The sequence below is a fragment of the Macaca mulatta genome, chromosome 19 (genome assembly GCF_049350105.2).
Source record: "Macaca mulatta isolate MMU2019108-1 chromosome 19, T2T-MMU8v2.0, whole genome shotgun sequence".
Lineage (NCBI taxonomy): Eukaryota > Metazoa > Chordata > Mammalia > Primates > Cercopithecidae > Macaca > Macaca mulatta.
The window spans coordinates 61,704,848-61,723,201 of record NC_133424.1 but is presented as its reverse complement, the minus strand read 5'-3'; the positions used below and the strand labels follow the sequence as shown (position 1 = coordinate 61,723,201).

Here is an 18,354-nt window from a genome sequence, read left to right as displayed (position 1 = left end):
TCAGGTGGGAGTTGCCGTTATTAGATATGTTTTTTAAAAAGGTATCTGTGGCTGCTGTGTGGAGAATAGATCAGGAAGGGTCCAGAGTGAAGCCAGGATAAGAGTTGGAAGCTATGTAATATTTCTTTTGTTTTTGTTTGTTTTTTTCTTTTTGAGATGGAGTCTTGGTGTTGCCCAGGCTAGAGTGCAGTGGTGTGATCTCAGCTCACTGCAAACTCTGCCTCCCGGGTTCAAGCAATTCTTCTCCCTCAGCCTTCTGAGTAGCTGGGATTACAGGCATGCGCCACCACGCCCAGCTACTTTTTGTATTCTGAGTAGAGATGGGGTTACACCATGTTGGCCAGGCTGGTCTCGAACTCTTGACCTCGTGATCACCTGCCTCAGCCTCCCAAAGTGCTGGGATTACAAGCATGAGCCACCCCTGCCTCATGAAGGCTATGTAATATTTCAAATGAGAGCTAAGAATGGCTTGGTGAAAAGTAGAAGAATTGTGGATTAAGAGAAGTGGTCTGATTCTGGAAGGTAGAGCTACCTGGGAAAGAGAACAAGATAATCTGGGAGCGAGACCTGGAAGACATAACTGTGGAATGTAAGTCTATAGTAGAGGTAGCCAGGGAAGCTCTGGGGACACAGATGATTAGTTAAGGAAGACTGGAGAGTTAGGGAAGGTGGCCTAGAGAAGAGGATGCTTGAGCAGAGCCTGGACAGATGAATAGGTGGAGATAGGGTGATGGGCACCCTAGACCAAAAGACCCCACTTGTATATTTATTGAAATTGAGAATATGTACTAAAGGAGACTCGATAGGTGGCTGAAATAAACTAGATACGTTCCCCAGGGGCCAAATGCCACTTTCTTTTATCTGTGTTCACTGCTAGATATCCAGCACTTAGAAGAGTTCCTGGCACATCATAGACGTTCTGATATTTATGGGATGAATGAAAGAGACTTGACCTTTCTTCTGAGGCCATTGGATACCCATGGAAAGTTCTTGAGCAGGAGAGGGGTGTTTGGAAAATTTTCTTGGGTTGGGATAGACGACAGACTGACTAGGGAGAAGATGAGAGAGGACAAGACTTGAGATGAAACAGGAGATTAGAGATACAATAGAATGTTTGAAAGATGCCAAGGTTGGGCTGGCCCTGCCGCCAAGGTGGTGAGGCCTAACTGGGCATCCCACACTCTGGTGGCCCTTCCCCAGGTTCCTTGCAGACCTGACGATCCTGTTGGGCCACCCCATCTCTCCCATCTATGGTTGGCTGTGGCCTTGTGTGTGTCCAGTTGTGCTGCTTATCCTGTTTGTGACCGTGATGGTTCGTCTTTGTATGAAGCCGATCACCTACATGTCCTGGGACTCAAGCACTGTGAGCCTCCCCCAGGACCCAGAACCCCTTTGGGAGTGGGGGCCAGACCTTTCAATTCACTCTGGGTGAAAGAACCCAGTCATCTCATTCTTTTATGCCGGAAGACTCATGGGTCTTCTGCTTTAGTTCCCCACCCACCCTTCCCCTCCACAACTCTTCTTCTTCTCTTGGGGATTTTGATATTCTGAACCTTTTTCCCATCTCTCCACAGTCAAAAGAGGTGCTTCGACTATACCCACCATGGGCACTGCTCTTGATGATCACCCTTTTTGCCATTGTCATCTTCCCCATCCCTGCATACTTTGTATACTGCCTCATACATAGGATTCCCTTCAGGCCCAAGAGCAGAGACAGGCCTATTACAGCCTCCACATCCCTATCCCTAAGTCACCAGCTAACACCCAGTAAAGAGGTTCAAAAGGAAGAAATTCTACAAGGTGATGAAACAAAGTACCCATCAACCTCTCATGTGACTTCTTAACTTCATTCATTTGGCTTCACATCACATATCCCTTAGAACAGATCCAATGGGCAACTCTTAATATCAGCTTGCAACTGTTGATGTCCCTGGTTCCAGAACCACTTTTATTTCCAAGAGGAGGGCGTTCTTTGGAGGGGGTTCATAGGGCCTGGCCTTGCAATCCCCTCCTTGGTCCCATCTTATCTGGTGACCACCATCATTGTTTTCCCCATCATCTTCCTCAACACACATACATGTACAACTTATATACAATACTAGTGATGTCTACCAGTCCTGCTACTTCTGGGGTGCCTGTCTCCTGGAATGGAGCTGGAGGAGTAATGCTGTTGGTCAATAAATCAGTCTACATTAACTCCAGGATGTAAGCAGATCTTTTTTTTCTATAGATGTCTCAGATGTTCAGTTTTCCTGTCACAAGGCTTCCAGTCTGTATTCATTTTCACACTGCTAATAAAGACATACCTGAAACTGGAAACAAAATGGTTTAATTGGACTTACAGTTCCACATGGTTGGGGAGGCCTCAGTCATGGTGGAAGGCGAAAGACACTTCTTACATGACGGCAGCAAGAGAAAAAATGAGGAAGAAGCAAAAGCGGAAACGCCTGATAAGCCCATCAGATCTCGTGAGACTTATTCACTATCATGAGATTAGCATGGAAAAGACCAGCCCCCATGATTCGATTACCTCCCCCTGGGTCCCTCCCATAACACATGGGAATTCTGGGAGATATAATTGAAGTTGATGTTTAAATGGGGACCCAGCCAAACCATATCATTCTGCCCCTGGCCCCTTCAAATCTCATGTCCTCACATTTCACAAGCAATCATGCCTTCAGCATTAACCCAAAAGTCCAAAGTCTCATCTGAGACAAGGCAAGTCCCTTCCACCTATGAGCCTGTAAAATCAAAAACAAGCTAGTTACTTCCTAGATACAATGGGGTTACTGGTATTGGGTAAATACAGCCATTCCAAATGGGAGAAATTGGCCAAAGCAAAGGGGTTACAGGGCCGATGCAAGTCCAAAATCTAGAAGGGGAGTCAAATTTTAAAACTCCCTGATCTCCTCTGACTCCAGATCTCACATCCCGGTCATGCTGATGCAAAAGGTGGGTTCTCATGGTCTTAGCTCCACCTCGGTGGCTTTGCAGGGTACAGCCCCCCTTCCAGCTGCTTTCACGGGCTGGTGTTGAGTGTGGCTTTTCCAGGCTCATGGTGCAAGCGTTCAGTGGATCTACCATTCTGGAGTCTGAAGGACAGCAGACCTCTTCTCACAGCTCCACTAGGCAGTGCCCCAGTAGGAACTCTGACTCCACATTTCCCTACTGCATTTCCCTCCCTAGCAGAGGTTCTCCATGAGGACTCTGCCCCTGCAGAAAACTTGTTCCTGGGCATCCAGGCATTTGCATACATCTTCTGAAATCTAGGCAGAGGTTCCCAAACCTCACGTCTTGACTTCTGTGCACCCACAGGCTCAACAACACGTGGAAGTTGCCAAGGCTTGAGGCTTCTACTATCTGAAGCCACAGCCTGAGCTGTACATTGGCCCCTTTCAGCCATGGCTGGAGTGGCTGGGACACAGGGCACCAAGTCCCTAGGCTGCACACAGCACAGGGACCCTGGGCCTGGACCACAAAACCACTTTTTCCTCCTGGGCCTCTGGGCCTGTGATGGGAGGGGCTGCCATGAATGTCTCTGATGTGGCCTGGAGACATTTTCCCCAGGGTCTTAGGGATTAACATTAGGCTCCTTGCTACTCATGCAAATTTCTGCAGCTGGCTTGAATTTCTCCTCATAAATGGGTTTTTCTTTTCTACTGCATCATCAGGCTGCAAATTTTCTGAACTTTTATGCCATTTCCCTTTTAAAACTGAATGCTTTTAACAGCACCCAAGTCACCTTCTGAATACTTTGCTGCTTAGAAATTTCTTCTGCCAGATACCCTAAATCATCTCTCTCAAGTTCAAAGTTCCACAAATCTCTAGGGCAGGGGCAAGATGCCACTAGTCTCTTTGCTAAAACATAACAAAGAGTCCTCTTTGCTCCAGTACCCAACAAGTCCCTCATCTCCATCTGAGACCACCTCATCCTGGACCTTATTGTTCATATCAGCATTTTTGTCAAAACCATTCAATAGGTCTTTAGGAGGTTCCAAACCTTCCCACATTTTCCTGTCTTCTTCTGAACCCTCCAAACTGTTCCAATGTCTGCCTGTTACCCAGTTCCAAAGTTGCTTCCACATTTTCGGGAATCTTTTCAGCAATGCCCGACTCTACTGGTACCAGTTTACTATACTGGTATAGTTTGTTTTCATGCTGCTGATAAAGACATACCTGAAACTGGGAACAAAAAGGTTTAATTGGATTTACAGTTTCACATGGCTGGAGAGGTCTCAGAATCATGGCAGGAGGCGAAAGGCACTTCTTACATGGTGGCGGCAAGAGAGAAAATGAAGCAAAAGTGGAAACCCCTGATAAACCCATCAGATCTCATGAGACTTATTCACTATCATGAGAATAGCATGGAAAACACCAGCCCCCATGATTCAATTACTTCCCCCTGGGTTCCTCCCACAACACATGGGAATTCTGGGAGATACAACTGAAGTTGAGATTTAAATGGGGACACAGCCAAACCATATCACAGTCTTTCTAAAGCCAAATGTCCAGCCCTGAGTTCCTGCCCTCCCCTTGCTCTGGCAAACTCAGATGCTAGATCACTAGGCTTGCCTTATCCAGGGGCTGGCCTTTAGCCAAGGGAAACCTGGGAAATGGTGACTTCAACAAAGATGGGAAAGATATTAATGCACTTGCTACTGATACATGATAATCCTATTATAGGCCTAAAGTTATTTCTAAAAAGTTGCACTCGAGGTTTTAACATTGTGTTGTGGACTGAGTACATCTGTAAATCAGTGCCACAACCAGTTACTAACAAGCTGTTTTGCTGAGCCCACCAAGGGTCCCATTGCTGCTCAGTACCGGAAACCACTGGTTTTTATCCCAGGATCAAATCAACTGAACTTGCCCAGTGGATGATCACTGAGTGGGTCTCTGAGAACTTGTGGGAGGGTAGTGCCATGAGGGTGCTGAAGTACTCCCCACAAAGAGACTGGGGCCTGTCAGTTACCTGCTGGAGATGGGGGCAGAGGTGACTGGGATTCCCAAAGATCCAGGAAATGGGTTTCCCTTAAATGCTCAGAGATCTCAGCCTTTTAGATTGCTTAGAGCCCACGGGTAAGTTTCAGTGATAAAGGAAAAGAAGACACCCCCACCATTGGCAGGCAGGACTCAAGAGGTGGGTCTGCAGAAAGGAAAGAGCAGAGGCACCCGGAGTTTCCAGACCTCTGAAGTCTGGCTCTTCAAGCTTGAAGACAGGAGGGCTGGAGGGCGCGTGCCGCTCCGTGTCATCACCCATTGGCTCCTGTGCTCTATTAGCCCAGCCCCTCCATCCCCCAGTCCAAATGCTTTATCTGCTTGAAGACTCATGCTATTGAATCGGGTCATGTGGGGATGGGAGAGAGAAAGTGGTGGGCTCCTCCTTCTCATCAAATAGTCCGGGTCTTCAACCTCCTCCCTTTTGGGAACCCAGGCACTCATCCTCCTTTCTGCCTCAAGGCCCCTCACACCCACCTCCCCACCATCCTGGTCCAGTTTTGGAGGTGGAACTTGGGAGAGGGGGATTGAAAAGTAGGGGCTTACAATCTCAAAAAAAGAAAGAAAAAAAAAAAGTATTTTATTTCCTTCTTGGTATCTGTTTCTTTCTTTCTCTCTGTCTTTCTTTCTTCTTTTTTTTTTTTTATAGTTTAATGTATTTTAATAGCAAGCTTACAGGAACAGCACAGAATTCAGACAACATTAAAAACATGTACTTGCATGTAGGACAACTCAGTTAGAAAAGTATAGTGATGGATGGAATCTACTGTATGATAAAAATGCTACAAACACCATTTAGTTGCCGTCAATAAGAAATTTACTTGTTTTAAAAAAATCCAAATGCTGGCATTGTCCAGAAAAATTTAACAGGTTTATTTATAATTATTATAAAGTTGAACCGCTGAAACTTGTTCACTGAAACATTTTAACTTGCATTAATGCTTTACGCCTCTGCATTTATATTAAAAATTCACACACAAATGAAAATGGAAAAACTGCCAATACCTGATTTCTGTCCCCTATTTTTCCACTCGCAATCATATACTTAAGTACCTTTTGACCCCATGGAAAAAAAATATCTAACGTTCAGAACTACCAATAACAGGAAGAAGATAATTTTTTTTTTTTTTTTTGAGAATGAAATGTTTCCTATCATAGTGGATTCTTAAGCATGTTCTCCACGTATGCGGCGTGCTAGCTGGATGTCTTTTGGCATAATTGTTACACGTTTGGCATGGATAGCACACAGGTTGGTGTCTTCAAAGAGGCCAATCAGATAGGCCTCACTTGCCTCCTGCAAAGCACCGATAGCTGCGCTCTGGAAGCGCAGATCTGTTTTAAAGTCCTGAGCAATTTCTCGCAGCAGACGCTGGAAAGGAAGTTTGCGAATCAGAAGTTCAGTGGACTTCTGATAACATCTAATTTCACGGAGCGCCACAGTACCAGGCCTGTAACGATGAGGTTTCTTCACCCCCCCAGTAGAGGGCGCACTCTTGCGAGCGGCTTTTGTAGCCAGTTGCTTCCTGGGTGCTTTACCACCGGTCGATTTGCAGGCAGTCTGCTTTGTACCAGCCATGGTACAGAGACCTCCTTACTTACCCCCCTTCTCCTTCGGCTGGAGCTTGGCGAGCGAGAGGCAGCGCTGGCATTAGAGAGCGACGGCGGCTGCGAACACAATTCTCTTTCTTTTTTTTTCTTTTTTTTTTTTTTTGAGACAGCCTTGCTCTATTGCCCAAGCTGGAGTGCAGTGGCGCGATCTCAGCTCACTGCAACCTCCACCTCCCAGGCTCAAGCAATTCTTACGTCTCAGCCTCCCAAGTAGCTGGGATTACAGGTGCACACCACTGCGTCCAGCTAATTTTTGTATTTCTAGTAGAGGTGGGGTTTTGCCATGTTGGCCAGGCTGGTCTCGAACTCCTGGCCTCAAGGGATCCGCCCGCCTCAGCCTCCCAAAGTGTGTGAGTCACTGCACCTGGCCTAATTCTGCTTTCTAATTTGCCTCCCTGACATGCGGGACACTTCAACAGGGATGGCACCAGGTTCAAGAGGCTGACGAAGAGACCCAGGGCTAGCAAACGAGACATAGGGTTTATTTGAGGGAACTTACAGGGTGATCCGGTGGTGGTGAGCTGGATAGGAGAACCACAACCACCTGCAAAATGCATGCAGTTTACATAACACTTTCACTTAGCACCCTCCCCCAGCAACCTCCATGCAGCAGCCCTCAACCTCAGGGTGTGCTTCAGTTATTGCTGCCAGGCGTGTCTACCAGATACCCTCCACTCCAGCATACCCACCTTTTGTGTTTGTTTTTGTTTTTGTTTTTTGTTTTTTGTTTTTTTTGAGATGGAGTCTCTGTCGCCAAGGCTAGAGTGCAGTGGTGTGATCTCGGCTCACTGCAACCTCTGCCTCCTGAGTTCAAGTGATTCTTGTGCCTCAGCCTCCCAAGTAGCTAGGATGACAGGCCCTCGCCACCACACCCGGCTAATTTTTGTATTTTTAGTAGAGATGGGGTTTCACCATGTTGGCCAGGCTGGTCTTGAACTCCTGACCTCAAGTGATCCGCCTGCCTTGGCCTCCCAAAGTGCTGGGTTTACAGGCGTGAGCCACTGCGACCCGGCCACTCTAACATACCTTTGAATGGCCCTCACATTCTTGTGCCATTCTTCCACCATTTCCCTGGGGCCAGGTATGCAGAGGAGCATTGCAGCCTGAACCACAGCAGCAATACAAACTACAACAGAAAAGAATAATGAATATAAAAGTGGCTTCAGGTACTCAGGTTCGCTGCTGGGATGCACCATGGCAGGCCCGCAGTGGAGGAGAGGGGCAGCTCTCTGCAGATCCAACAGTCTGTTTTGTTCTGGAGAGAGACCACCATCTGTGCCCAGCTGGTAAGAGGTTTGCTGCATACCATCTATGGGTGAAAAGTGAGATGTTTAGTGAGTACAAGAAGGAGCAAGTCATGGTCATTTTTTTCTTTTTGAGACAGAGTTTCACTCTTGTTGCCCAGGCTGGAGTGCAGTAGCTGGCTCTCGGCTCACTGCAACCTCCGCCTCTTGGGTTCAAGCAATTCTCCTGCCTCAGCCTCCCGAGTAGCTGGGATTATAGGCGCCTGCCATCATGCCCGGCTAATTTTTTGTATTTTTAGTAGAGGCAGCGTTTTGCCATATTGGCCAGGCTGCTCTCGAACTGCTGACCTCAGGTGATCCACCCGCCTTGGCCTTCCAAAGTGCTGGGATTACAGGTATCTACCACTGCACCCAGCCTCATGGTCATTTTACAAGAAACAGGAAGTCGTGTCCTTCTCAGAGAGCACCACCCCCGGCAGTGGCCTGGTGCTTGGTTTGCAGTACCAAATAGGTTGGCCCCATCTCTACAAAGTGTCATGTGAGGCTGGAGTAAGACAATAGGGATATTATGCAGTGTGGGCATCCAGATGCTAGACTGTTACATGCATCCCCCAGGTGCGGTGAAGAATGTTCTTCCATATCAGCCCCCCAAAGGGGACTGCCTGCTACCGTCCAGTCCTGTGTTTCTCCTTATGGTAGGTGCATGGTAGGCCCCTTAAAGACGGTGCCCAGATGTCAGTGCACAGGACTATTGGGTCCGGCTCCTAGAAGCAACCATCCAGGCAGCTTGCAGCTCAGCCCATTGGTTACTATGTCCTTTGCCTGTGTCGAGCCAGACACTCTCAGTGGACAGGGGATACAGGTGCAAGGATTGCCTCGTGACAAGCCATCTGTGTACCAGGCCTGGTCAGGAATTGGGCCTTGTGCCTCTTATATAAAGGAGGGAATCTGTGGAAGCTCAGTGCCTCTGTCAAAGACTGTCCTTCAGCTGTCACGTAGGTGACAGGGCCAAGCAGGAAACAGAGCCCTGTGCTAGTTTGTGTACTTCTGTTGCAGGCACCCATGCCATTTAGCTACAGTTTGTTTCTGGGCATTCCCAGATTTTGGTTTCTGGGAAACCAAAATTCGTGCCTCAGCCTCCTGAGTAGCTGGGATTATAGGCACATGCCACCACACCTGGCTAATTTTTGTATTATTAGTAGAGATGGGGTTTCACCATGTTGGCCAGGCTTGTCTTGAACTCCTGACCTCAAGTGATCCACCTGCCTTGGCCTCCCAAAGTGCTACTCGGGAAGCTGAGACTAGGATAAAAGCCTTTATCCTAGTCTAAAGGTGTCCTACTTTAGACTAGGATAAAGGCTAAGGCCCCAGGATCCCGATAAGAGCAATGGTGGCTGGGTGTCTGGAGACTGCCGGCCACACATAGAGCTAGCTAACTATATATTGGTCACCTAAGAATGCATAGTCTGGCTGGGCACGGTGGCTCACATCTATAATCCCAGCACTTTGGAAGGCTGAGGTAGGTGGATCACCTGAGGTCAGGAGTTCGAGACCAGCCTGGCCAACATGGCAAAACCCTGTCTCTACTAAAAATACAAAAATTAGCTGCGCATGGTGGCAGGCACCTGTAATCCCAGCTAACCTACTATGGGGTACTGGGTATATACTAGCATGGGATCCCCTTTGGAACATCTTCCACTTGCTATAAGGCATAACACGTAGCGTGGAATTGTAGCTCCATGACACTATAATCTAACTTCAGTCCCCTTCCATAGCTGGAACCAGAATCCTAAAGGCACAAGTTTGTGTCCTTGCCTTTGCCACCGGTCCCAGTTGGCCACCTTCTTGACTAAGTGGTACAGTGGCCTAAGGAGTTGAGCCAAATGGGAAATAAAAGGACACCACGGCCTTAGAAGAAGAACTAAGGTTTGCAGCCACTTTGGTGGTGTAGGATGTGGGTAGGCCTGCACCGTATCTAGAATGGGAAATTGAACACCATTAGTCTTAGCCAATCAGATGACATCAAGTATTTGACTGATAAGCCTGGACCCCGCCTTTGTCTGCATTGAGGGCCCATCCGGTTAACCAAGTGAGACAGGAAGGTGAGGGCTATAGAGACTCAGAAGTTAGCTGGAAAAAGACTCAGAAGTTAGCACGATATCATCAATGTAATGGAAAACATGTACCCTCTCCAGGGTAGTCCATCTACTGAGGTCTGTGGCCACTAGGCGTTGACAGATAGTGAGGCTATGGAAATATTCCCAAGGCAAGAGAGTAAAGGTATAACTGTTCTCCTTCCCAGGTGATAAGGTTCGGCTTTTTGTTTGTTTGTTTTTTGTTTTTTGAGACGGAGTCTTGTTCTGTTGCCCAGGCTGGAGTGCTATGGCGCAGTCTCTGCTCACTGCAATCTCCACCTCCCAGGTTCACACCATTCTCCTGCCTCAGCCTCCCGAGTAGCTGGAATTACAGGCATCCACCACCACACCCAGCTAGTGTTTGGCTTTGTGTCCCCACCCAAATCTCATCTTGAGTTGTAATCTCTGCAATCCCCATGTGTCAGAGAGACCAGGTGGAGGTAATTGAATCATCCGGGCAGCTTCCGCCATGCTGTTCTCCTGGTAGTGAGTGAGATCTCTCGAGATCTGATGGTTTTATAAGGGGCTCTTCCTCCTTCGCTCAGCCTCGTGAAGAAGGTGCTTTTCTTCCCCTTTGTCTTCTGCTGTGATCGTAACCTTCCTGAGGCCTCCCCAGCTATGCTGAACTTGCTGAACTGTAAGTCAATTAAGCCTCTTTCCTTTATAAATCACCCAGTTTTGGGCAGTCCTTTGTAGCAGCGTGAAAACGGACTAATATACCAGGTGAATGCAATGACAAAATGAGGTGCGTCCAGTCCCTCTCCTATCCTCATCAGAAAGGAGGCAATATGAGAACGGCTGCATACATTAGGGGGCCACTTTATTGAACTCCCAGTAATCTGTCATTCTCCGTGTCCCATCAGGCATCCACATAGGCCATGCAGGGCTATTGTATGGGCTGTTCACTGGTCTTATAATGTCTACCCAGACTTCTTTCCTTTTCAGTCCCTACGATCTCATCACGACCTCCTGGCAGGTGTTGTCGTTTCAATGCTGCTATTCACAGAGGGGCTGGCAGCTGTGCTGGTGTCCATTTCGCATTCCCCTTGATCACACGCTTCACCATCCTAACTCAGTCAGAATTCAGAGAGTCAAGCCTGATGAGACAGCCATTCCCAAGATGTACTCTGGAACAGGAGCTCTGTATACTAAATAGGGTTTGGGCGGCAGTCTCCTAACTTGTAATACTAGCTCAACCTGTCTGACTTTCACAACCCACCACCCCCCCAACCATCTATTGTTATAGGCCACTGGAACCACAGATGTCACCACATACGAGAGTGCATTCAGCTCCAGGATCCGCTGGGGACAGCCTGTGCATTCTTGTTTTTTTTGTTTTGTTTTTGAGATGGAGTCTCACTCTGTCACCCAGGCTGGAGAGCAGTGGCATGATCTCGGCTCACTGCAACCTCCTCCTCCGGGGTTCAAGTGATTCTCCTGCCTCAGCCTCCAGAGTCACTGGGATTACAGGCACCCAGCTAATTTTTGGTGTTTTTAGTAGAGACGGGGTTTCACCATGTTGGTCAGGCTGGTCTCGAACTCCTCACCTTGTGATCCGCCGGCCTCAGCCTCCCAAAGTGCTGGGATTACAGGCGTGTGCCACCGCACCTGGATGCATTCTTGTTTTTTTGCCCCTTTTTTTTTTTTTTTTTTTTTTTGAGACGGAGTCTCACTCTGTGGCCCAGCTGGAGTGCAGTGGCATGATCTTGGCTCACTGCAACCTCCGACTGCCGGGTTCAAGTGATTCTCCTGCCTCAGCCTCCTGAGTAGCTGGGATTACAGGTACCCACCACCACGCCCAGCTAATTTTTGTATTTTTAGTAGAGATGAGGTTTCACCATGTTGGCCAGGCTGACCTCAAACTCCTGACCTCAGGTGATCCGCCCACCTCAGCCTACCAAAGTGCTGGGATTACAGGCGTGAGCCACTGCGCCCGGCCAGCCTGTGCATTCTTAGGTGACCAATATATAGTTAGCTAGCTCTTCATGTGGCCGCCAGTCTCCAGACACCCAGCTGCCATTGCTCTTAGCAGTGGGGCCTTAGCCTTTATCCTGATCTAAAGGGGTTGGTGCCTGTATCCGTCTGTGGCAGGGGCAGTAGGCTGAGCCTGAGGCTTCTTCGTGAAGAGCTGTTTTGGCTTGAGCTTCTGCCACAATCTGACCAGAACAGCATTAGGCTGTTTATTTTCACAGTAGGCATCCCTACCACTACCTGGTCACATCACATTTGCTGGGGGTCCCCGTGACAGCCCCCTGGCTGTTTTTCCTTTGGCTCCCTTGTTTTCATCCCAGCAGCATGCACCCCTCACCTATGCAGTTTCTGTTCTCCTAAGTGGTGGCCCTTTGGGCCGCCTGAGACACTGGCTGTCCTACGAAGGGACTCAAGATAGACGCTAGCGTGCCACACCATTGGTTGTGTGCCTACTGTAAGATGGCATTTCTCATGCCGGCAGTGAAAAGCTCACTGTCAGGGCCTCAGTGATGCTCAGCATAGATAGCAAGCACCACCCCTAATTCCCAGAGGATGTCCCTCAATTCCTCCATAATCTGTCATCACAAAGGAGATGTGGGCGCTTTCCTTTTTCTCTTTCTCTCTCTCTCTCTTTCTTTCTTTCTTTCTTTCTTTCTTTCTTTCTTTCTTTCTTTCTTTCTGTCTGTCTTTCTTTCTGTCTTTCTTTCTGTCTTTCTTTCTGTCTTTCTTTCTTTTCTTTCTCTCTCTTTCTCTTTCTCTCTCTCTCTTTTTCCTTCTCTCTCTCTTTCTTTCTTTGATGGAGTCTTGCCCTGTCACCCAGGCTAGAGTGCAATGGCTCCATCTCAGCTCACTGCAACCTCCACCTCCCAGGTTCAAACGATTCTTCTGCCTCAGCTTCCCGAGTAGCTGGGATTATAGGCGCCCGCCACCACACCCGACTAATTTTTGTATTTTTAGCAGAGATGGGGTTTCACCATATTGGCCAGGCTGGTCTTGAACTCCTGACCTCATGATCCACCTGCCTGGGCCTCCCAAAATGCTGGGATTACAGGTGTGAGCAGCTGTGCCTGGCTGCCCCCCTAGTGATTTTTATGTGGTGAATCTGGATTCAAGATCATTAATTTGCATTTCTCACATTCCCAGGTGATGCTTATGATTCGTGGGCCACACTTTGAGCAGCCTGGTGTAATTGACATTAGAACCATCTGCTTTTTAAAGGTTAAATCAGGCCGGGCGCGGTGGCTCAAGCCTGTAATCCCAGCACTTTGGGAGGCCGAGACGGGCGGATCATGAGGTCAGGAGATCGAGACCATCCTGGCTAACAAGGTGAAACCCCGTCTCTACTGAAAATACAAAAAACTAGCCGGGCGAGGTGGCAGGCGCCTGTAGTCCCAGCTACTCGGGAGGCTGAGGCAGGAGAATGGCGTGAACCCGGGAGCTGGAGCTTGCAGTGAGCTGAGATCGCGCCACTGCACTCCAGCCTGGGCCACAAAGCCAGACTCGGTCTCAAAAAAAAAAATAAATAAATAAAAAATAAAGGTTAAATCAAACTATCTCTGAACCCATCTGGTCCCAGAGCCCATTTCTGCGGTAGATCTCTACTCATCTGTCCAACCCTTTCTATTAATTTTCCCCACAATTCTTGGATTATTTTTAGTAATTTGCTAGACACTTTGAGTTTCCTCTAAGCTTTCAGATTTGTTGACCTAGAATTTCATATAGCTTTTGTTCTTAAAATTCTAAATTTGATGGCTATATCTCTTTTCTCCGTTTTTATGTTTTGTTATTTTTATTTATCTTTTTCTCATTCAGATTCACAAGTGGCATTTGGATTTACTTAGCATTTTTACTTTATTTTCTATCTCATTAACGTCTCCCTTCCCAAAAATTGTTCATTTCTAATATGACTATGCATCTATTAATTCATATTTGTTTGCATTATTCAATTTCTGTCATGTTTTTTCTCAGATCTGCGAGTTCTGAAAAAGTTGTATGATAATTGCCATCGTAGTTATATTTTGATCAATTTCTTTTTGGTTTTATATGTGTTTTGCCGTAAATATTTAGCTCTCCAGTTGTTTGGTACATATAGGTTTGTGGCTGTGATTTTTTCTTTGCGTGTTGAGCATGTATTATACAATGTCTGTAATGTGCTCAGTACTTTTAATCTTAAATACTCAATTTCCTGATATTCAGATTTCAATCTTGACTAGGATGGATGGGGTATTTGCTTTATAATATTTCATTCAGGTGAACATTTCAGTTTTGTACACTTTTTGGAATATGTGTATTTTATAATAAAAAGGAGGTAGGTTAGTATGCAAGAACAAAGCAAAACTCTCAAAAAAAGAAAAAAAATCTATAAATACATTACTGGGATTAATGAGTGAGTTTAGCAAGGTTGCCGGATACAGGGTTAATAGAACAATATTAACAGCATTTCTACATACCAGCAAGAAATAAATAGGTAATGAAAAAAATTAAAGGTAACATTTTTAATAACATGAAGCTATTTTAAGTGCCAAGGAATAGGTCTAACAAAAAAGTACAAAACTTCTATGCCAAAACCTATAACCATTATTATTATTATTATTATTATTATTATTGTTGACAGGGTCTCTCTGTTGCCCAGGCTGGAGGGCAGTGGCACGATCTCGGCTCACTGCAACCTCTGCCTCCCAGCTTCAAGAGATTCTTGTGCCTCAGCCTCCTGAATAGCTGGAACTAAAGGCATGCACTACCACACCGGCTAATTTTTTGTATTTTTGGTAGAGATGAGGTTTCACCGTCATGCCCAAGCTGCTCTAGAACTCCTGACCTCAGGTGATCCGTCCACCTTGGCCTCTCAAAGTGCTGGGATTACAGGGGTCAGCCACCATGCCCAGCCTATAATCATTATTATTATCAAGAAAATTGAAAGTTGTCATTAAATGGAGAGATACTTTATGTCAGCCAAGACTAGCGTGGAAATGACAGTATTAAATAATGATGAGAAAATGTGTATTCACATGGAAAAAATTAAATTTGATCCTTATTTTACATTAGACATTAAATCTGTTAATCCATGAGGATTAACAGATTTAAATATGGAAGGCAAATTTGTAAGGCATTTAGAAGTTATGTGGAAGAATAGCTTCATGATCTGGGGGTTAAGAAAGACGTATTAGGGCCGGGCGTCGTGGCTCACGCCTGTAATCCCAGCACTTTGGCAGGCTGAGGCAGGCAGATCACCTGAGGTCGGGAGTTCGAGACCAGCCTGACCAACATGAAGAAACCCCATCTCTACTAAAAATACAAAATTAGCTGCGTGTGGTGGTGCATGCCTGTAATCCCAGCTACTCGGGAGGCTGAGGCAGGAGAATCGCTTGAACCTGGGAGGCAGAGGTTGCAGTGAGCTGAGATTGCTCCATTGTACTCCAGCCTGAGCAACAAGAGTGAAACTCCATCTCAAAAAAAAAAAAAAATGTATTAAATAGCTTTTAGAAAATATTAACCATGAGAGAACAGATAAATTTGAGTTCATTAAAATTTAGAACATCTTTTCATCAAAAGACACCAACGTAATAATAATAATGGTTATAGGTTTTGGTATAGAAGTTTTGTACTTTTTTGTTAGATCTATTCCTAGGCACATAAAATATCTTGTTGTTATAAATGTTATCTTTATTTTTTATTACCTATTTCTTGCTGGTACGTAGAACTGCTGTTAATATTGTTCTATTAACCCTGTATCCAGCAACCTTGCTAAACTTACTCATTAATCCTTGTAATGTATTTATAGATTTTTTTTCTTTTTTCTTTTTCTTTTTTTTTTTTTTGAGACAGAGTTTTGCTCTTGTTGCCTAGGCTGGAGTACAATGGTGTGATCTCGCAGAATGCAGCCTCCACCTCCCAGGTTCAGTGATTCTCCTGCCTCAGCCTCTTGAGTAGCTGGGACTACAGGCGTATGCCAGCATGCCTGGCTAGTTTTGTATTTTTGGTACAGATGGGGTTTCGCCATGTTGGCCAGGCTGGTCTCGAACTCCTGACCTCAGGTGATCCACCCACCTTGGCCTCCCAAAGTGCTGGGATTACAGTTGTGAGCCACTGCGCTCTGTGATTTTTTTCCTTTTTATATACAGAATCATATCCATAAATAATAGTTTTATTTCTTCATTCCTAAACCATTTTTTTCATTTTATTGTACCTTGTATCAATGACTCATAACACTGCATAACAAACCACCTCAAACTTCAGTGACTTAAAACAAGAATTTATTTTTACAGCTTATGAGTCATTATTTTGGGTTCAGCTAAAATAAAAGGGAATGGGCTGCCTCTTGACTAATCTAGACTAACTTGAGCTAGGACCACTGGAGTGATTCAGCTCTAATACATGTTTCGGTTTCCAGCAGATTAGCCCAGACGTGTCCTCATAGTGATGGCAGAAGAGTAAGAGAATAAGCAGTAACAAGTAAGGCCCCTTGCAGCATAGGTGCTGAATCAGCACACAAGTCCAGGTTCAAGGTCTTAGACAAACTGCAGAATCACATTGCAAAGGGGGTGGATATAGGAAAAATTGAAGACTTGGTACCATGAACGCCATCAATCTACACAAACTTTAAATCATTCAGTTTGACTAGAAGGGATGGTGGCAGGCATCCTTGTCTTATTCCTGACTTTGAAGGAAAACCTTTCAGCATTTTATCAAGTATGTTTACTGTATGCTTTTTTTTATAAATACCTCCTATGAAATTGAAGATGTTCTTTTCTACTGCAATTTGCTAAGAGGTTGGCTTTTATTTTTTATTTTGTGGATAAGGGATCTCGCTGTGTTGCAAGGGCTTATCTCAAACTCTTGGCCTCAAGCAATCCTCCTGCCTCATCCTCCCAAAGTCCTGGGATTACAGGCATGAGCCACCATGCCCAGCTATTTTTGTTAATAAATAAATGGCTATTGGGTTTCATCAAATATTCTACAAATTGAGATGGTCATATGATCTGTATCCTTTATTATGTTATCAGGAATTTTCTTTTAAGCAAAATCAACTCATTTGTGATACATCGCTTTCAGGTATTGATGGATTTCATTTGCTGGTTATTTTTTGGGACCTTTGCATCAAGGTTTATGAATGACATTGGTGTATGATTTTATTTATCATAATTCCCTTGCCAGACTAGGTACTGCGGTTATACTAATCTTGCCACTTCTTATATTCTACAAGATTTTATATCCTATTGACAGCGACAGTGTTTACTTCTTAAATGTCTGGTAAGATTCACTAGTGAAGTCATCTTGGCCAGAAGTTTGCTTTGGAGCAAAGTTACTAATTACAGAAGCAATTTATTCAGTGGTCCCGAACCTTTTCGGCACCAGTGTGGGGGGTGGTTTCAGGATGAAACTGTTCCACCTCAGATCATCACACATTCCATTCTCATAAGGAGTGTGCAACCTAGACCCCTCACATGCACAGTTCACAATAGGGTTCTAGCTCCTATGAGAATCTAATGCCGCCATTGATCTCACAGGAGACAGTTCAGGCAGTAATACCCACTTGCCCTCCACTCGACTCCTGCTGTTTGGCTGGTTCCTAACAGGCCACAGACTGGTGGCCTGTTAACCAGGGATTGGGGACCCGTGATTTAAATGTTAAAGGACAATTCAGAGTTTCTATTTCTTCCTGTGTGAATTTTATTAAATATTTTTCTGAAAATTTTCACTGAAAATTTTATTGGCATAAATTATAATGTTTTTGTTATATTTTAAATAAGTATAGGATTTATAATGATGCCCCCTTTTTAATTTCAATTTTTTGTGCTTTAATTTTTTATTTCTTGGCAAGTGTTGCTAGAGATTTTTATCCATTTTATTTATCTTTTAAAGTACCAACTTTTTTTTTTTTTTTTTTTTTTTGAGACGGAGTCTGGCTCTGTCGCCCAGGCTGGGGTGCAGTGGCCAGATCTCAGCTCACTGCAAGCTCCGCCTCCCAGGTTTACGCCATTCTCCTGCCTCAGCCTCCCGAGTAGCTGGGACTACAGGCGCCCGCCACCTCGCCCGGCTAGTTTTTTGTATTTTTTAGTAGAGACGGGGTTTCACCGTGTTGGCCAGGATGGTCTCGATCTCCTGACCTCGTGATGCACCCGTCTCGGCCTCCCAAAGTGCTGGGATTACAGGCTTGAGCCACCACGCCTGGCCTTAAAGTACCAACTTTTGATTTTGTTGATCTTCCCTCTTCTATTTCCTGATGTTATTATTTCCTGCCTCTCACCTTTTTGGGTTCGTTTTGCTGTTTTTCAGTTTCTAGGGATGGAGTCTAAGCTTACTGATTTTCAGCCATTTTAAAATTTCTTATATTTGACTTTAGTTGTATCCCATGTTTTCACATGAAGTATTTTCATTATTCTGTTCAAAACATTTTC

General features: G+C 45.5%; 2 protein-coding genes across 13 annotated transcripts in view; one reads left to right on the top strand and one right to left on the bottom strand.

Annotated features, from left to right (window-relative positions):
* SLC6A16 (solute carrier family 6 member 16) overlaps positions 1-2,324 on the top strand; it is a 40,583-nt gene extending 38,259 nt beyond the window's left edge. For 11 of the 12 annotated variants that reach the window (XR_013410057.1, XM_077980842.1, XM_028839711.2 and 8 more), the window contains 2 exons: positions 1,201-1,363; positions 1,575-2,324. Coding sequence is in view for 11 of the 12 variants with exons in the window: in XM_077980842.1 (XP_077836968.1) it covers positions 1,201-1,363; positions 1,575-1,844 (433 nt within the window). In the remaining variant the exon portion in view is untranslated. Of the gene's footprint in view, positions 1-1,200 lie in introns of all 12 variants that reach the window. The other variant, XM_028839710.2, reaches the window with a different exon arrangement.
* A 3,523-nt stretch (positions 2,325-5,847) lies between these two features.
* Positions 5,848-6,662, bottom strand: LOC718673 (histone H3.3A-like). Its single transcript, XM_077982007.1, has one exon. It carries the CDS (start codon positions 6,572-6,574, stop codon positions 6,164-6,166), a length of 411 nt encoding a protein of 136 aa, XP_077838133.1. The 5' UTR covers positions 6,575-6,662; the 3' UTR covers positions 5,848-6,163.
* Between the last annotated feature and the right edge of the window lie 11,692 nt (positions 6,663-18,354).

Excerpts from the sequence above, each read along its gene's own strand:
- LOC718673 (XM_077982007.1), bottom strand. The coding sequence starts at position 6,574 with ATGGCTGGTACAAAGCAGACTGCCTGCAAATCGACCGGTGGTAAAGCA.